The sequence below is a fragment of the Ambystoma mexicanum genome, chromosome 5p, assembly GCF_040938575.1.
Source record: "Ambystoma mexicanum isolate Mex_15411 chromosome 5p, UKY_AmexF1_1, whole genome shotgun sequence".
Lineage (NCBI taxonomy): Eukaryota > Metazoa > Chordata > Amphibia > Caudata > Ambystomatidae > Ambystoma > Ambystoma mexicanum.
Window position 1 is genome coordinate 306,242,741 of NC_090930.1, and position 20,022 is coordinate 306,262,762.

General features: G+C 44.0%; 1 protein-coding gene across 6 annotated transcripts in view; it reads right to left on the reverse strand.

The window, feature by feature from the left end:
• Positions 1 to 20,022, reverse strand: part of MTMR1 (myotubularin related protein 1) — a 1,542,631-nt gene that overhangs the window by 767,992 nt on the left and 754,617 nt on the right. For all 6 annotated transcript variants that reach the window (XM_069612748.1, XM_069612750.1, XM_069612749.1 and 3 more), the window contains one exon: positions 15,294 to 15,443. In XM_069612748.1, the coding sequence (XP_069468849.1) occupies positions 15,294 to 15,443 (150 nt within the window). The remainder of the gene's footprint in view (positions 1 to 15,293; positions 15,444 to 20,022) is intronic.

Here is a 20,022-nt window from a genome sequence, read left to right on the forward strand (position 1 = left end):
TATGCAGCAAGACCCCCATTCATACAGCCTAGCTGTGCTCTGTTCCACCCCACCTGAAATGTGTGTGGCAGGGTGGTGCAGCCATTTTTCTGGTGGTTGCAAAAATGCAGTTTTGAGATCCTGGCACGCACAGGAGTCCGTGCAGCCATTTTGCTGTTTCTTGCACCACTGCAGCAAAGTGATGTAGTATAGCACAGCTGAGTGGGTCAATATATCCCACAGCCCCCCCCCCCCCCGACTTAGTCTCGACTTCCAGTCGTGGGGGAGTAGGGCAAGGGGCATTTTTTTCTTGAAAAGGCAGGTTCAGTTGGGTATGAGTCCTTCCATTAGCGAACGATGCAACATGTTCCCCCTGTTGTCTCTGGACAGAACGTGGAAGGACACTTCCTCGCTTTCCCTGGGATCTTCCTTACATAGTGTGGAGCGACACTTCCGGATCTCCTTTGGTTTCTCCCTTCCAGGTTGCCGGGGCTGTCCTCCTGGTTGTTAGGTACGCGCAACCAGTACGAATCTATAAAAGAACACAAACCGGTCACGACAATTTCCCGCTAACTGTCCCCCAATCAGGATGAAAGCAGTGGGATACGCATGCATTCAGTGACCATTGAAATATTCCTATGCTTCAGATGTATTCCCCACTGGGTTGTCTATGGACTCCTTTATCTGTTGCAAAGTGTGCCTGAGGTGGCAACTCTTTAGCTGATTGATGTGGACCCACTTCTCTTCTGTCAAGTCACCTTTGGGGATGTGGATTCTGTAGGAGACAGGTGAGATTTTGACCACAATTTCAAAAGGTCCCCTCCAGGTAGGCAAACATTTGCGCTCTTTGGTCTGGTTCCTTTGGAAATTGTACAAGTAGACCCTGTCACCTACTTGGTATTCCTTTTTGGTGTTCTTTAGATCATAGTGGGTCTTCATGCTGTCTGCAGATCTTTCCAAATTCCGCTGAGTATACGCAAAAGCAGTTTGAAGGTATTTTCTCAGATTCTCAACATACTCATGAGTTGTGGAGGCATTTATTAGTGTCTGCTCTTGTGTTCTATAGAGCAGATGCTGGGGTAGCACCATCCTTTGTCCAGTCATCAGCTCAAATGGAGGCATCTTAGTTGCAATTGGTATCCGTCAGGGGAAAGTTCTCAGGGTCCTCAATGTGCTGATAAAACTTACCAATGATTGGATCCCCTTTTTGTGCTGCGATTAAATCAGCATCTGGGGTCTCCTTACTCCACTGGGCAGTTGAGAGTTCATTGTGAGAATTTGTGTGGGACCTAGTGATAGCAGCGACCTGGATTTCCCCCCAACAGGGACTCTATCTCAAGGAGATCCCTTTGGATGGCTCCGGTTTTGGCCAGCTGATCAGCTAGGTCATTTCCAGTTTTGTCTGGTCCCTCTATTCTGGAATGACCCTTGATCTTTTTCCAGTAGATGGTCATCCAACGAGAGGTGACCAGATCATCAATATTTTGTATTAGCTTGCCATGCTTGAGTGGTTTGTTGTTAGCACATAGCATACCTCTGGTTTTCCAATTAACCAGGTGCTCCACTAACCCGTTCCAGACATAATCTGCATCAGTGATCGTGACCAGTTCGTGGAGTTGGTATTGGACGGCAGTAAGGATGGCTTGAACTGCCATCAGCTCTGCCATCGGACTACTACGGGGACCAATTTTGTACCCAGCGGAGGGTTGCAGGGCATCATTCACCCAGGCATCTGCAAGCCGGCCACCAGTTCCTTTTCCCTGTTGTTGTCAACATGGAAGGAGCACCCATCCACAAACAGTGTGCATTCCCTTGCACTTGTCTTCTTCATAGACTTTGTGAGGGGAATTCAGGTACGCCTCCATGTTGTCGTGGGTTTTAAGACTTTCGTCCTCAAGACAGTTTTCTCTGGCACAATCATGCAAGTCAGCCAGACCTTGCGCGAGGGGACTTTCTTGTTTTGGCCATATCGGACCTCCACAGGAAAGCCTTGCATTGACAGAATCCAGGAAGTAATTCTGGAATTACTCACATTTCCGGCCCGGATCCTGTCACTTTGGTGATATTTCAAAGGCTGGCGTGGAGTCTCCACTATGATGTGTTGCCCCTGGACGAACGGGTGGTCATTTTTCAATGCCCACACCGTTGCCAGGAATGCCTTCTCACAATCGTTGAATTTTTCCTACACAGAGGATAAAGTCCTACTCGCATAGGAGATTACTTTATTGACCTTGTCATGCTTTTGATATAATACTGCAGTCAAGCATGTATTTCAGAACCCTGTCTCCCAGAAGAACTCCTTGTTTTTGACAGAGTAAGCTAGGCAAGGGCTTGCGGGAGGCTTCTTTTGAGTTGCTTTACTGCCTTGGCGTGTTCTGGACCCCACTCCCACTTGACCCCCCCTTCCCACTTCAACAGATTAATCAGGGGTTTTGTGATCTCTGCGTAATCCTCAATGAACTTTCTACTATAATTAGTCAGTCCAAGGAGGCTCCTTAGGTCACGCAGATTTGTGGGGTCTTTTAGTTTCAGGAGTGCTTCCACTTTCTTTTCCTGGGGACAGAGACCCTCAGGAGTTATCTCATGCCCCAAGAAATTGACACGGGTCCTGCACCACTGTGCCTTTTGGGAGGATAGCTTTGCTCCGGCAACCCTCAACTGTGTAAGAACATAACTGATTTCCGCCATGTGTTCCTCCACAGTTGAGGTTTTGATCAGGACATCACCTACATAGGCCAGGTTACCCCTTTCACCAAGTCGGGCATGGCCTTGTGTAAGAAGATGTTAAATTTATTCCCGGAGTTGATGTATCCGAAGGGTGTCCAGGTCCATGTGTACTGCTGCCCCCCGAAGGTAAAGGCCAGCTTGTATTCGTCCTCCCTACTGACCGGTACGGTCCAGTACCCATTGGTCAGGTCAATGGCAGTGTAGTGTATACCTTTGATCCCTGGATCTGGGCCAGCACCTGGTCAATGTAGGGGAGAGGCCATCGGGACATATGGACCCATTTGTTCAGCTCCCTCAGGTCAGCACAGAGTCTCCAGTGGCCGTTGGGTTTTAAAACTCCAAGCACCGGATTATTAAAGGCGCTGTGGACTGCACAAATTTTCCCACGGGACTTAAGGTTTTTGATTATTTCTGTGAGGGACTCCATGGATGCGAGAGGCAAGCGGTATTGCTTCACAAACACTGACAGGGTCCGTGGGAATTGTTGTTGTATGGATTTCGGTGCGACCACAGTCATATGAGTCAACCGCAAAGAGATCTTGAAAATCTGAGAACACCTGCTTCAACTGTATTCTCCAATCTCTCACAGGCATCAACTAGGTTGACTCTCTCTTCAACCATCTGCCTGAAGCCCGGAAAGACTTCTAGTTTTGCTATTTCAGCGGCCTCCTCCAGCTGGGTGGAGAGGTCCCTGGTTAAAGTATTGACCTGGACAGCGGGTTTCAGGCAGGGGAAGCAGTCCTTGTGGACCTGGAATATCGCCTCATCCCTCCTGATGTCACAGGTCACCTCTTACTCACCAGGGCAGGAAGAGTACACCAGGAAATTCCCCCCTTGCCGGGTGAAGATACTGTCTGGTGTTATGTCATTGTCGCCATCATTGTCAAAACAGTCATTGGGGATTGGTCCTATCAGTATATTACCTAGATCTAAGGAAAAATGTCGGTCATCAACCGCCATTCCAATAGTGGTGCCTGCACTCAGAGTGGTACGCCTAAGATCGCTGTTATCCATCAATATTAGAATGATGTTGTGTTCTACATTGACTAATGGTGTTGGGTTTAACCCCAAACCTTGCTGTTGAAGATGGGCGTTGAGGTGAACATATGCGTCAGGATTTAGCAGTTTCTGTCCCCTTTTAATTTAAGTGGGAATAGTCAGGTCCGTCCTGGGATGGTGACCTCCTCTCCAATTTGAACTTCAACTTCATACGGCAGCAGTTTGGCTGACCGAAATGCTTTTTCTGAATCATTAAAGTCCATGGGATTAACCCCTAATCGGGACCAGGCTTTGTAATTGATCAGGTCCAAATTAATGGCAAATCAATTGAGAATGTCACCACCTAAATAGAATGCAGCAGGGACATCTCGCACGATGCAACAATTATGCACTATGCTTTCGTTGCCTATGGAAATTTTGAGCAATCACCTGCAAGGCAGGAGATGTTTGGAATTGGGAGTTTCCAGGTCCATTTCCCATGTATCAATCAATTTAAATGTGGGAATGGCTGGATCTTTTGGGAGTTTTCGGAACATGGCTTCACTGATGAAGCGCTTACCATTGTTCACGCACACTCGGGCGAGAAGAGATTCCTTTCCCTCATTTAACTGAATAGGGATGAATAACTTCTCTAATTTTCTGAATGTCAGCTAAGCTTTGAGCTGGTTTCTCACCACTCTGGACTATAGAATTGGGATTTTCAGATTGTGAATTGGTATAGAATTTCAAAGTATTGCCTTCCAGTGTGGAGTGCCACTTGAAACTGGAAGGAAGGTTGATTGTCAGAAATGGAGAGGAGTTCCCATCACCGGTTTGTTGTCCTACAGCAATAACTGTCACGTCAGGTAATTGGTTGTTCTGAAAATGGATCTCAATATGATCTGGTTTTTGTTCAACCATGTGGCATGTGCCATTTAAACTAACATGGTTGACGCTATGTTTTAATTTGATCGGTCTGTTAGTCTGGGTCCAGAGGACCTTGTTCACACAGTCTATTAGGGGGGACAAGCTTCGCAGGACGTAATTCCCCAGTAGACAGGGTGTGCCCTCCGGAGTCACGACTATGACCGGGTGTTTCACCTTATGTCGACCAATTTTTATTTCCAAATCCGTAGTCCCCTCGACAGGAATTTCATTCCCATCGAAGTTCTAAAGTTGTCCAGGAAGAGGGGTGAGAGGGATCTGGTATCTCTCCCCCTTACTGAATTCAGCTGATCAAAGGCCCTCTTTGACAGAAGAGTGGCTTGGGATCCAATGTCCACCAGTGCCGAAAATGTACATTGCCTTTGCACTTGGACTGGGGCATAAAATCTACCCTCCTTCTCCTCCAATGGGCAAAGGTAATGGGCATTCTGGGCAAGTTTGGTGGTCAATGTCCTTATTTTGACTCTGATGCAGGGGTGGTTTGGTCATGATTCGGTGTTGGAGTTTGGGGATCTGAAAGTAGAATTTGACATTGGGATATGTGGGGAGTTTTGGGCTCCCCTTCTTCTGATTCTGGCCCCTCCCCCCACTTTTTGGAGGCAGTCACCAGACTTGGTTTGGACAGTGTGGTTTCCTTGATGCTCATTCTGGGGTTCAATGATGGGCGATTCTGACTCAGTCCCCACATTTACCCAGTCTTCATCTGGATCTCTTGGGACCCATTTTTCTTTGGAAAGAGTTCCCCCGTCCCTGAAGAAGATTTTTTTCCCAGAATCCTCTGATGAGTCCTCTCCTTCAAATTGGAGGACACTAACCTCCTCCACAAAATGGGCCTTTTTGGATTCTTTATTCCTCCTACCCGCCCTCTGTTCCTTGGGTGGCAGGTTTTTGAGGGCAGGAGATTTTGGTTCTGGTTCCTGGGTGTCCAGGGGTTTTCCACGAGTGAGTAAGGATGCTTCCTCTAGGGCTTTACACCTCCCTTCCCCTCCGGGCCTCCTCCTCTGGAACCAGCGAGTTGTCTGTGTGCTCCCCAGTCATTGTTCTGGATTACCGGACCCTTGGGTTGTGGGGTTCTGAGCCGCCATGTTCATCTGGGGGTTTTGTTGAGCCCTGAAAATGCTACCCAGATTCTGGACCTGGCGCTCCAGTTGGGACACACGTTCCGGCTGGTATGGGGGTCTCTGGTCAACCCTAGGTGAGTCACGGGAAGGGTAACTATCTGTTCTCCCATAGTACCCTGGGTATGGAGAATTTTGGTAACCCTCCACCCTTGGCCTCCCCTCTCCCGGATTGGGCTGTCTGGGCTCCTGAAAGCGGGTAAAGAATGGAGCGTTGTCCTGCAGGTTGGGGTTTTGTGGGTACCGGGGAAAGAAACTCAACCCGGCATTTGGGGGATTAATGCCCTCCTGGGGAAAATTAGGAGGGAAGTTTTCTGGGGTGGTACCTACCCGGTTGGATCCCCCCCCTTGGGCTGGGGGAGTCCATACATACCCCAGAATGGGTCTGTTACCCTTGTATCGGGGCTGATGTAATCAGGGGACTTAGGGGTCCCATTTGTGGGATTACCTCCCTGACTACCGCCTGTCCGGGATTGGCCTGAGGGCCTTCTGGTTCTTTGATTGGATGGATTTTGTACAGGTATATTTATAGCCCCCCCCTCTCCAGATCTAAAGTGGGGGCAACCTTCACCTCCGCCACCTTAGCACCAGTAGGGGTGTTGGCTGGTTTGGGGTTTTTGTTTGCGTTTTCGTTATCTGCCGGTTTATGTACCTCATAAATGCGGGTAGCCTGTTCTATGACCCAGTCCAGTGATCTTTTCTCGTGAAAGTCCCTCACCAGCTGGGTTATTATATATTTGGGGAGTGCATGAAAGAAGGTGGTAATAAACTCCTGACTATCTGTTCGCACCCTCCTGGTGGTCTGTGCAAAGGCGCGTTTGAGCTCCTGCACAAATTCTTGTGGGGCCCGATCTTCCCCGCACTGCAGATTGTAGGCCAACTTGCGGGCATCTTGGGGGTTTCTGTGAGCAGAGAAATGTTTTAAGATGGCTGCCATGTAGGTAGACCATCTGGAGTGGTTCTGGTCCTCCAGTCCCGCAATGAAACTGGAGCACTCAGGGGAGAATGTCCATTTCACATACTGTATGCAATTCTGGCTGTCCTTCATATGGAAAGTATCCATCATTTGTTCATATAATTCTAGGTGTTTCCAGACAGAATACTTTGCATTTTTATGGTATGGAGTTATCACACTTCTAATGGCCTTGATCTGCCTAATGGGATCTTTTTGCATAGCTCTCTTAATTTTGTTTGCCTTCTTGGTTCTAGTCACCCGCGTCCACTCGTCCTCAGGCTCAGAGGCGCTGCTACTGGAGGTGGCTTCTTGGTCCTCTAGGCACTCCCTGATTCTGCGAGCTTGAGAAGGGCTTGCAGAATGTGGGAGCCTAGTTTCCCTACTCCTGTGGTGCTCAGAAGAGTCTTCTGACTCTCCCCTGCTCCAAGGGTTGGTCGAGTATCCCCCTAACTGGGTAGAGGTCTTTAGGATGCTCTTTTTGGGCTTTATTTCCTTGAGTTCCCCAACAAATTTCACAAACGGGTCCCTTGGAAGTTGGTATTTTAGTGGATCTAATTCCCTGACCCTCCCCCCTCATAGGAGTCTTCCTGGTCAGAGATATCAGCCCTAATATTTGGGTATCTGTGCAGGGACACCCGTCCATTAATTTCTGGGGGGCACTGATCTGTCAGTCCCATCATACTAAACCTATTGAATTCTGCCATCCCCATGGCCCCCGGTTCATATGAGCCAGTAGAGATGAAGCTGGCAGTGTTCACGGTATTGAATCTGTTGGAGTCATGAGTACAGAGGTCCTCATGTCATGATCAGCGGTTGCCCTGTCCCTCTCTACCTGTTCAGGGTCCCGCCAGTTAGAATTTAGTCCAGCACTCTCTTTCTCTAATCTTCCTACCTTTTCTTTTTCAGCCCCCATTTTCCTGGTGATAAGCAAATATCTGAGCCTTTTGTTCATCTATCAAGGCCTTACTGGTCTCAATGATTCGCTCTTGCACTGCTACTGCCACTGGAATTCGACGATCTTTTCACAGAGGGCCTCATTGTCCCTCTGCGCTTCCTGCATGTTTTGGGAGCACTGGGTCATTATCTGTTGCAAGTGATTCATCTCCTGGGTTTGGGTTTCTTTGGCTTGGGTGTTCTCTTTCAGAGCACCTTCTATCCGTCTGGTGTGCTCTAGCAGTTTCCCATGTGCTGTTCTTAGATCCTTTAGCTCCTGGAGGGCCAACTTACTTACCTGTAAGTCGGTTTGTAACTCGTTTATTTCCTGGCCTAGAGCGTCTTTCTCTTGATTTAGGGTGCCCCTCTGCTCAGCCAGGTCATCCCTTTGTTTTTTGATAATATTGGATTTCTGTCACTCTTGATCAAATTCCTCTTGAGAGTGGAGGTCTTTTACAATTAATTTATTATTTTCCTCTTTCAAGGCTTCTATCTGATTTCTTCAGGTAACTATCTGTTCTGCGCAGGCTCTTATAATTTTATTGTTGCGCCAGCTTCTGTTGACTCTGTTGCAGAGTCTCAACCCTTTCCTGACACTCCTCTTTTAGTGCCTGTAATTGGGTGTCTTGCTCTGCATTCTCTTGCTGTAGGAGAGCCAGATCCTCTTAATTTTGTGACATAATATCTAGATTCTGCCTCCAATTCTTGGCTCTTCTGTAGCCTTTGTTCTGCTGAGTCTAGATCATTCTGGATTTTCTCTAGTGATTCAATTTGATTCTGTGCCAGAATTGTTTTCAGCGTGCTTTTCCTGTATCACTCCTATGTGGAGGCATAGGTAGGACGCCATTCTGGCAATTTTGCTTTGTTCCTCTTTAACTTTTGGGGCCCTGTACAATTCACTGGGAGCTTGGTGTAATGGGCCATTGTCCTGCCATGTATCCAGGTTCATGGCAGTGACCTGTTCTGTTATTTCCTGCAGCCAGACATGTTCATTCTGTTCTGACCACTCACCCCTGGCAAAAAGCTTGTGCAAGAGGTACTCCCTAACCATTTTGATATCCACTGGGATCGGCATTTTGGAAATATCAATTTCTTTATTAATTATTTCGGGGTTGATTTAATTTTACTTTTACAGACAGGGCTGATTATTTGTTTTGGGAGGCGCTTGTACAGTGTAGTACAATATACCAATCATGCAAAGTATCACTACCCTGCAGGTTAGTCCGCTGTGCTAGACTGTCATGGGTGGTAATCAAACTCAAAATCACGGTACGAGCCCCCACATTTGTTAAGGATTTCAATCAGGCGATACAACGGGATCTCAGCCTAGTATGCAGCGCACAACGGAAATGCTTATTTTGTTATATATAGGTTCAATATTTGAGAGCTACACCACTCATATCATACCCCTTATTCAAATACTGCGGGTCACAATTGACCAGGAACCAGGCTGGTAGGTAAAGATAATATTTATTTATTTAGAAATTCAAGAAAATCACACGCTTTTTAATATATGGGGCAGCAATCACCAATGTGGTGACAAGAACAAATAAGAATGTGACCAATGCAATTAAATAATCCCTTTAGCAACACAGATAGAAAATGCCAGAGAAGAGAGACACTTTTGAATTTTGGGAAAGATAGCACTCAAGTTAGGATTTCCCCATGCAATATTCCTCTACCGACAAATAATCAATTCTAAATAGATATAAGGAAGCAGCAGGTAGTCAGGAATGAGGAATAAGAAACAGAATTCGAATCCAACCTTCTCTCCCCAAACAAGAGAAAAACGGATTTGAAACCTTACAATGTTAAAGTGACACTCAGAATATTTCGATTTTAGTTTATGTTGCCGGTGATCCTTATTTGAATTCCGTAGTTGTCTTGAAAGCTGATTGTACTCTCCACAGCATGTCTACACATGGAGCAAGTACCACATTTTCTGAAACCCGAATTGTCCCGATGTAACCAAGTGGTATTTGGTTCTTATTTTTGTTCCGGTAGCATTGAAGGCCTAAGATTTGATTTTAGGGTTTTTGCCTTCCTATAAATCATTGTGGGAGTGTCTTCTATGAACTCTCGAATTTGCAAATCAAGTTTGAGCAAATGCCAATTCCTTTTCAGGACTCGTCTTATTTGGTGGTTGTTGGCACAATAGGTAGTTATGAACTATACTTTGTCCGGGTATTTATTTTGTTTCATTTTTTGTAAGGAGACTGACCGTGAGGTGTCACCTCCGCACAATGAAGGCAATCATTAGTGAGTTTTTAATGCACGGGAACACATCTTTTATAAAGCACTCTCAAATGAGGAAAGTTAAACTGCTTTAATGAGTTAAGATGGCATACAAGACTGAATAGTGATTTAAAATGGTCGGGCGCCCAAAACAGTGATTTTAAAACCACATTGAATTATTGCAATCTCGGCATACTAAAGTGTGGTCCCTAAAATACCTTAATGAGATTGTACTGTGCGATGCTCCATTGTGTATCATAAATGACACACTACATGCTTTCACTTAGGAGGATTGGGCTTTAACCCATGACGAAACGGGAGTTGTTTCAAGAGACTGAGCTTTACAAGATTACGTCATCGGCAATAGGGGAAACCCCATTGCTAATACACATCAAAATATGTATAATATAATGAATTTTGACAACATATATCCATATAATTTTCAAATGTGTACCCCCAAACTTTCCAACCCTGACCCCCACCCTGTTTCTCCGTGGACGAACCACTGATGTGTTTTTGTTATTAAACTCTGACTCCTGCACATTGTTCAATGAAATGCAATGACTTGAATTGTGTTTACGGACCAATGATGTGTTATATTAATATGTTACATGTTTACGATTCGCCCTGATTTGAAAAAGGCTATGTTGCCAAAAGGGCAAACAATCACTAACAATTAACCTGCAAAATAAATCACGTATTGAGCACAACCATACAAGATGTGAGAAACCAAATTATTTATGGCGCATGTGGAGTTGTGAAACACATTCACATTTTGATTCCTTAAACGGAGGTGGGGAACTTAAGTCTCTGTTTACTTTCACGATCCATGTGACAAATGAGGGAAACCAGAAGATAAACAAGGGCGCAGTGGTTGGATGATTCGGTATCCTCACAAGGGTTCCTCTCCATTTTTCCAGTTTTTTTTTTATAGCTTGCCAACTTAGCCTATGAGTTTTAGCTTCTAATTTCTCATTTTACATCTTGACTTAAACCTGTGGAATCAAAACAGTTTATAGGTATATTTTTACCAGCAACACATCCTTTTACATTGCTAAGTAAGCAGGCCTTCACACAACAATTTACTTTTAAATAGGCGATTTTCTCTCTTCAGTCAGAAAAAGCACATTTTACTATTTCTTTAAATCCAGTTTTCATCTCCAGCAAATCCACACTTTATGTAGCTATAGATCTTTTCTATCTTTTCTTGAGTGCTGGAGTTGTTTTGCAGCATGGATACATTTAAATAGGCATCTATTTAGAGTCTTTCTCTGAACAGCTGATTTTTGCCAAATAGACGTGCTTCTGTGTAAAATGAAAACAAAGCCCCTGGTTGATTTTTCAAAGATACTTTTGACAGGAGCTGTCATTCAAACGAGGCCCGGTTCCTCTGAGGCATAATGAATTATCCTGGACATGCAGGGCCTTTTTAATCACAGCAGTTTCATGGTAAATGGATGGATTTAGCACCAAACAGCATTTTTTAAAGGGTGAAAAAGGTTTTCTTTTGAAGGGGCATTTTGGGTTTCCAGCAAATTAATGCTGCCTCTTTCACTTAATTTCATGTTACATGTTGCAGAGCACACTGGCATGCTCCTGCAGTGTGTGCTCTGTTCCACCCCACCTGAAATGTGTGTGGCAGAGTGGTGTAGCCATTTTTCTGGTGGTTGCAAAAACGCAGTTTTGAGATCCTGGCGCGCACAGGAGTCAGCGTGGCCATTTTCCTGTTTCTTGCACCACTGCAGCAAAGTGGTGTAGTATAGCACAGCTGAGTGGGTCAATATATCCCAACGAGATACAGGCCCAAGTGCAAGGGATTGCATGGATGCAGTGCGGGTGGTTGGCAGGGTGAACGGGTACCAGGACACGAAAGTCAGAGGGTAACCAGGTGCACAATGCCGAGGCAAAACAGATCATCAGGGGAAAGGCCGGGCGAAAGCATAAGCAAAGAGGAAGGTCTCAAGGTGCCTCCGGAACCGGACATGGTTCTCCTCAAGTTTCAGAGTGGGAGGGAGGCTGTTCCAAAGGAAGGCTCCAGCCGAGGACAGATCTACCCCCAGCTTGTTTCTTTGAAAAACGACTGACCCTGAGGTAGTCGGAGGTAGAGGAGCGAAGAGCGAAGAGCTCGGAAGAGAAGATATTTACAGAGGGACAGCTGAAGGTATTTTGGACCCAGGGGCCAGAAAGCCTTGTGGACAATGCAAAGGGTCTTGAATTTAATCCTTGCAGCCACTGGGAGCCAGTGGAGAGATTCCTGGGCTACACAGATACGATTCCAGGGCTTGAGGCCAAGGACATGTTTCGCAGTCCTGTTCTGGTTAATTTGCGAGGGGCAGAGAGTAGAAGCAGGAAGATTTTGAAAGAGGCTGTTGGAATAATCCAACCTAGAGAGAACCAGGGCTCGAGAGACAGTGTGCTTCTGGTGGAAGGAGAGGAAAGGCAGAATACCTCTGAGGAGGTGCAGTAGGAAGTTTGACTTTTTAGAGACATGAGAGATGTGGGCATAGAAGGAAAGTGTGGAGTCAAAGAGGACCCCAAGGTTCTTAGCCTCTTAGATGGGCCTAGGAGGAGGGCCCAAGAGAGTGACAGGAAAACTAATAATAACACTTGTCTGTTGGTTAGGCTGATCCCCACCTTCCCACATCGAGCGCTGCAAAGTTTTAAGGGTGATGCATGGCTATTCCCTCCACAACTCCGAAAGAGCTGCCTGTGTCTTGTCAAAAACTGATTTGGGGAACGGAAGAGGGGCATTTTGCTGCACATAACAAAATTTAGGGAGAGGACATTTTGAAGAGTTGCTTTACCCAGTAAGTTCAGTGGGAGAGATTGCCAATGTGAAATTGCCTCATCCCCTCCCTGTATTTGGAAGAAAACCAATTTCTGCCAATTGACTGCTAAACCGCAAAACCCTTGATAGTTGTTCAGTGTTCGGGTCACTGAATGGTTACCCATGTTAGGGCATCCGCATATAGCGAACCCTGGTCTTCTACTCCTCAAAACCATTTGAATCTCTGCCAATCTGGGTTCTTTCAAAGTTTAATTGCTAGTGGTTCTATGGCCAGATTAAATGGTAAGGGAGAGCAGGGGCAACCCTTTCTCATCCCACGTCCCGGGGGGAAGGTCCTTGAGGAGACCCCAGTAACTCTGACCTCGGACACGGGCGAATCATAGAGCAAGCAGTCTGTGACGAATTGGACGATATTGCCCCTTTTCTTTCTACAGGAAACCCTTTTCCAATGATGAAAGTAGGGGATTGTCTTAACTCTTCCCAGACAGACTTGAGCCTGTTACCCATCTTTGCATTATTGTGACGAGGAAGAACAAGGAAAGCCTGGTAAGGAGTAGTGATGGTAATGAGTATTGATCCACAATAAAGTCACCAATTTAAAAATAGTATACTTAAACACCACAATTCCCTGGCTTTTGCATTTTAAGGCATATAACTATATGTTGAACCAATACGATGCATTGTTTGAATTGTTTAAATTAATTCCTGGAAGATGTTCTAACAGTTGCATAAAAAAAAGACATTAGAAAGAGGACCATCTGTCCATTACAAGCTCCCCAGTCAGCCATAGGCTCATAAATTGCTACAGCGCCCCCTTGTTCTCTTGATCTTCACAGTCTTTAAAAGGGGTCTTCCACACTCTTATTACCCTATTCCATTTCACCCAACCTAGTCAAACACACCCTATATTTCATCAATCGTCTGCAGCTTCACATTGGTACATGCTACAAATGGTGCCCACCCAGATTGCCTCCAAATGTATGTCTTGAACAGAATCTGGTGGAGGTCTGGGCAGCAAAGGAAAGTCACTCTTTGGTCTTTTTCTAGTCACTCCTTCTGCCCCAATTAAATTATTCTGACTGCCAATTGAGAAGACTCAGTGCCCATTTCCATTGAACAAGTAATCTGGGTATCCTGGCAGTAGCTCTTCATCAGCCAAATGCAATAACGCTTTGAGAAGCTTACTGTTCCATCAAGAAAACAGTGACAACTGCACACGAGAATTATAGAGTATTGTGGTTTATGTGCGATTCGCAGGAGGTGTGGCAATATGTTAGTGTCAATCCCTTAAAGGAGTACCTCTTCAGCCTTTATTAAAAGAGGCAGAGTTAAACAGTTTAGCATGCCTTACATTTTATGCCCAAGCCATTGAACAATGGAACCAATTTAGCCCACTTACCAATCAAAGTTTAACCCCTCCACTGTAAGTGTTTAAAAGCCTTTCTTTCAATATTTCCAAAAAGCTAACATTTCATAGAAAGAAGGTGTAAAAAAATATAAAACTGCAGGTCAACTTCTACTGCATACAGCCCTACAGATAAGGGGTGCATCTGCCACTTTGACTCTCTAAAAATAGGCAAATACTCCCAATAAATAAAAACAGGGAGTAAAAATACTCCCAACATAAAAAAGAAACAGACACACAGAACCTCGTGCCCCCTCCTTTCACCCGCACAGCTTCATGGATATGTTTGGACCAATAGTGCACTTAGTCCCACAGGAAGAAAATACTGTTACACCTGCCCGAACTGAAGAGGTAAACCAGTATCTCTAAATGTGTATGAATAACTAGGTGCAAAGAAATTATTACTAAAACATTTCCGTTTTCCAGTTGGAACATTTTCAATAGCTTATAAAATACTCTCATTGGGAACTGGACTTACATTTTTACTCCCTACAAATAACGAATAGAGAGTAAAATGCTCCCCTTTCCAGATCTTATCTGGAGCACTGGCTGAATGGTTTGTCTTGCCAAAGTAACTTGAAATAATAGCAATACATGGCTACAAAAGGTAGCTTACAGAAGAGAGCAGTACAGCTTCCCCCCGACACTACAACATCTAAGGAAGGAAGCTTTACATTTTGAAAAATGTTCTCAGGAACACCATTTATTTGTTCTAGAAAACAGAGGTAAAGCTGTATATCATCTTGCCCATTTCCCTGCCCACCCTTGATCATACAACAAAAGGGTTTTACCCTTTACGTAGTAAAATTATTGTTTTAATAAAACTGTTCTAGTGAAAATTATCAGACTATCAGTGTAGTGCAGATAATCATGTCAAATTGTTCTTCTCCACTCTGCCATATCAAACAAATGCTTTGAAAATGTCAGATTTAAAAAGTTCAAATACAAACAAAATTGCTACATTACTTACCTCATCATGTTGCCTTACTGCTTTTTAGTTGTTTTCCCCAACATAAGCCCTGTGTAGTAATGTGTCATCTTTTATCTCACAATTTTGTTTTGTACACTGATAGTTCACGTTGAAATTTAAGATTCACAGAACTTGTAGAATAGCAAATCAATTGTGATCATGTACATTAAATGCAAATATGTACTATATGCTTCACAAAACTTTGAACAAGCATTCAAGCAAGGAACGTTCTACCTTTTGAATTAATTTCAATTACTTACTGGGACTCGCCCTTTTGCTCGGAATGCAACAACTTTAGCAAGGTCGTCATCTTTTACACTAGTTGGTATGACAAAAATGGCAGGATACGTATCACAAAGCTCATAGGTGCTGTTGATTTTTGTAATCTTCCAGCTTTCATTGGGTAAACCCTATAATCAAGGAAAGAAATGGACCTTAGAAAAGAAATGGCTGTCTATAGGAAAATGCTTGTTGCTTATATACAGTGATAATGCCACTTATCCAAATGTAGATCCACGTGTGTAATATGTGGAATAGATTCAATAGAATTGTATATGAAAACGATCCTTATGATTTAAGTTGTAGAATTCAATTTTAAGCTCAAACTTCTACTAAATTGACTAGCACATTTACAGTGATGCAATATGGAAAAGTAAATTAATGCTGCTTCTAGGTCTGTAGTGCCTACCATGAAATTGGGACATATTTTGAAGTAACAAAATGCATCCAAGACGGAGAGAAATCACTGTTACTAGGCTATAACACTAAAGAGGCCACTTTGCGGTGCTATGGATCATTCAACTTAGCTTGATAGTTCAGTTCAGCCCAACAAATGAACAAAATGAATAGTGCATTGTATTTCAATCAAAGGACACCTTTGCATGGTTTAAATGCCATCATGTATTCCACAAATATTGAACATTCTTTTCCAATAATAATTTGTATCAAAATAAAGGTTTCATTTACTTAAACTCCCATTTAAGTCATGAGATATTATTAAGGCCACTATTCAAGTTAGCCTCTTTAGTTCCTTGATCCTGCCATAGTAATGGTTCCATGTCTTAAAACCGCAGCAAAAATGGCCGCGATTACAAAATAATGCTGTGGTTTTTTGTGCCACAATCAAGTAAAGGTTGTGGGGGAAACCCCCGCAACCTCCGGACCCATACCACCATTTAATGGGGGTCCGGGGACACCCCCGCAACCCTTAAATGGTATAATGGGGTACACCTTTACCGGGTCAAACCACAGCACTTTTGCCGCGATTTCTTTTACCGGCGACATTTTTGCTGCGATTTTATTATCCGATTCCATAGTAATATGACATATGCGTCACACAATGTATATACTTGCATGCACACACATGCGGAGGGGGCACACTTGGCTTCTCATTGGTTTACAGTTCTGTTATAAATGGCTATTGAAATTGTGTTAACGGGTGGATTTAGATGTGTCAATTCATTTAATTAAGTCATTTGACAAGATAAGTGCAAAAGAAGACATTAAATATAGGCATGCATTTCAAAGACATCGAACAAATGGAATAACTATAAGAAACCTGTTTCTAAATTACTTTTGTAGTGCATCGGGTGCTCCTAGTCTTTTCTCTCTGTACTTCACAAGGGCTTGGAAGACTCAACTGGAGACATTTTGTGTGTGAGTGACTTTGTGCTCCACAAAATCTGTAACATAGGTGGTTCAACCATTGCAACTCCTTTCCAGTAGTCTAAACATTGCAAAATGGTAGGAACATGTTGCATCACATTGTGGACAGCTGGGATGGTGTTGTTACAGGATTCTTATTAAGATACTTCCACAGAATCTGGAATTTTGCTTACCCATTTTCCAAACTGTTATTGGCAGATTTCACACATTGTAAAAAAATTAAAAAATGTGCATGATCAAGGAATCAAGCATACATGGGTGTGAGGCTTTTGAAGCTCAGAAAAAAGGTATAATTCGAAGAAGTGGAAATTCCTCCATAAGGTTTGACAAGTAACCACCCCCATAGCTGCCCTACAGACATCTGACGTTAATGCCTTTGAAAGGTCAAACATGCTTCCTTGGTTCCCGTTCAATGAGTACAAAGCAAGCCGAAAAGAGTAGACTACAAATTCAACAATAGTGAGAATTTAAAGTTGTTGATTTGGATGGCTAATTTCTGGGGTAAATGCACTACACTGAGCACTACACAAATTCAGAAAACAATCAGGATTTCAAAACATTCTAGTCCTTTATAAGTTCAAACCAAAAGAGCATTACGTTTAAAATATGCATCCCATTATAATAACCTGCAACATGATCATTGAATACAGCAATTCAGGAAATACTTATTTACCACGGCTGCTTTAAGTACCAAGAGTACTCAAGTGTACCAGAAAGAAAGCCCACAGTGAGTAAATATTGCAGAGCCCTGATAGTAGATAATTTCTAAATATATGTTAACTACACATGAAAATTAAGGTACAATGCGTGGATTCGCATTCTAACACAACATGTCACTTGGTTAGGCCGCCCATCCCCTGTGCTAAAAATCCAGTTATTATTTTACATTTTATTTTTCTTAGGAGAACTGCAGAGGCTCTGCTCCAAGTGTGCATCAGGCTTCAGGTTTATTGTCGCTTCACCAAAGCTGGCACCCTCACAAATGCATCTTTTTAGCATTTTGGGGATACAAATAAAACCTTGGAAAGTCACAATCGCAAATTTAAAATGAAAAAAGTGATCATGAAGCCATTTGAAAGAGTGGTAATGAAGATAAAAAATCACTAAGTACAGCATTTTCATTATTAATTAATGAAGAATTTTAATTAAAGAAGTACAAATTAAAAAGTGCATATACCTTTTTGAAATTTGAGCTGGAGTGCTCCCATGGATCCTGTCATCAGTTGATCTGTGGGGTAAGCAGCTTCACTGCCCCTCATGTCCCCTATGTAAGATCGCTGTTAAAACTGATTTTGGCTGCACCGTGACCTACCTACTGCAATTTCCATGATCTGACACAAGATATGCTCTAAAATGGCCGCCGGGACGCAAGCGTCCTGTTGCTAGGCAACTAGGACCATTGTTTAGCGTTACACTATTGGTTGTTGCTGCCTACTTCCGCACCCTCAGTCAGCTGGAAGGCGAGAGCCAGCACATCCCCCTCCCTAAGGCACACATCACAAGGCACCCCCCTGTCCGAGCCGGTCCCGTGTCTGCAGTGGCCGGGGCCGGATCCCCTGCCCGTCTGCGCTCTGTTGCTCTTGCATCCCGTGCTAACATCTGTCATGTGTTAGGCCTCCTGTGTTATCCGGAGTTCAACAAGCTAAACTCTTGTCATTACCTGGGCCCGCTAACCGTGCGCAATCCGGTACCCTTTACCCTTATTCAGCTCCATCATGCCCAGACTCTTGCGTGATCTGACGAATCACAATATGACTCAGTCTGCGATTCAACAGCTAGCCGACTTCAGTGCCACCTGACTTTTAACCAGTAACTTGACCTGCCCACTTCCTATTTGCCTTATTGTCAGCCTCCATACCGCCATTCTGCCTGTATTGCTATATTGAACATCGCTGCACTGCACGATAATTGCACCTTTTTCCGATTTTGTTCTTAGCTCAAACGGCCTCATTGATTTTAGTGTTATGCCTACGGGTTGTCTCCCATTACACGTTATCCTGTGATATTGTTCTCTCTAGGGCGCCTCTTGTTAACTTGCGCATTTGTTAATTTTGCTTACCTTAGGTCCTGTATTGCTCATTTTACATGCAATCCACTTTACCCAAAATTTCCTCTGCATCCCACTCCTCTAAGTTTCACTGTGACTGACATTATCATTGTGATCCGAGTTAGCCTGCCGTGGGTAACACACGTCTATTACAGATCCGTCCCAGCCCATGTATTGGACATTGCAGACTTTATAACTACTGAAGACCTTGACCTCCTTGCTGTCACGGAAACGTGGTTACACGCAGCATCGGGTCCGTCTCTGTCCATTGCCATTCCAGACAACTATGCCATCATCAGATGCAATAGAAACACTAACCAAGAGAAAGGTGGTGGGATTGCCTTCATCTTCAAGAACTCTATCGATATTAGATCTATTCCCAACCTTCAGTGTGGGCAATAGGAGATTCCAGTTCTTTGAGGATCTTGAACAATTCTTTTGTATTAGAATCAGCTTGTATGATTTGTTTATTGTAGGTGTCTTGTTTGGCTAGAAATATGGCTTCTTTGTAATTAGAGGAAGCTGTAGTCAGGGTATTTCTGTTGCCTTCAGACGGGCAGTTTTTCCAGTGTAATTCAGCATTTCTCTTGGCTTTGCGCATCTGTCGTAAATGTATAATCATAGCACAAATATATCAGTGGTTACCATTTTGCCAGAGTGTGTTTGGGTTAATACCTTGCAGTCATTGAATCAGGCGTTAGTGGATATGACACGTGTGATTTCCATATGCGAGCTGAAGTTGGCTGCTCAGAGTGAATGTTTGGAAAATATTTTGTGTTGGCAAGAGAAAAATTCATGTCGGACTGTGAAAGTATGTGATAAGAGTGTCAACCGATGACTTGCTGCCTGAGAGGTTAGCGGTAGCTTCTCAGACAGGAAGTCAGGTTGACCCTAGTCATGCCTCCCAAAAAAAAAAAATGTCTGTACCCAGCATAAATCTCATCTGATTAAGTCTGTCATCCCGGGTTTTGATGAGATCACTTTTGAATCGCCAAGGGGTGGCCCAGGTTTGGTACAGATAGGTGGAAAGGGTTTGACTCCAGTACCCTTGGTTAAGGTTGTGGCTCAATGCGATGGCGATAAAAGCGTGATTGAAGGAAGTGTTAAATTGCCAGCAAGTCATGCTAAAAAGATGGGAAAGCCCATGGTCAATAATACTGCAAAAGAATTACCAAAGAATCAACAAACACCCAAAATTATGGGGAAGTCCTCTGTAATTTAATTATCTTTTCCAAGAGAGAGAGTAGCGGTGTACGGTACCGAGGTGAGGACCTAAT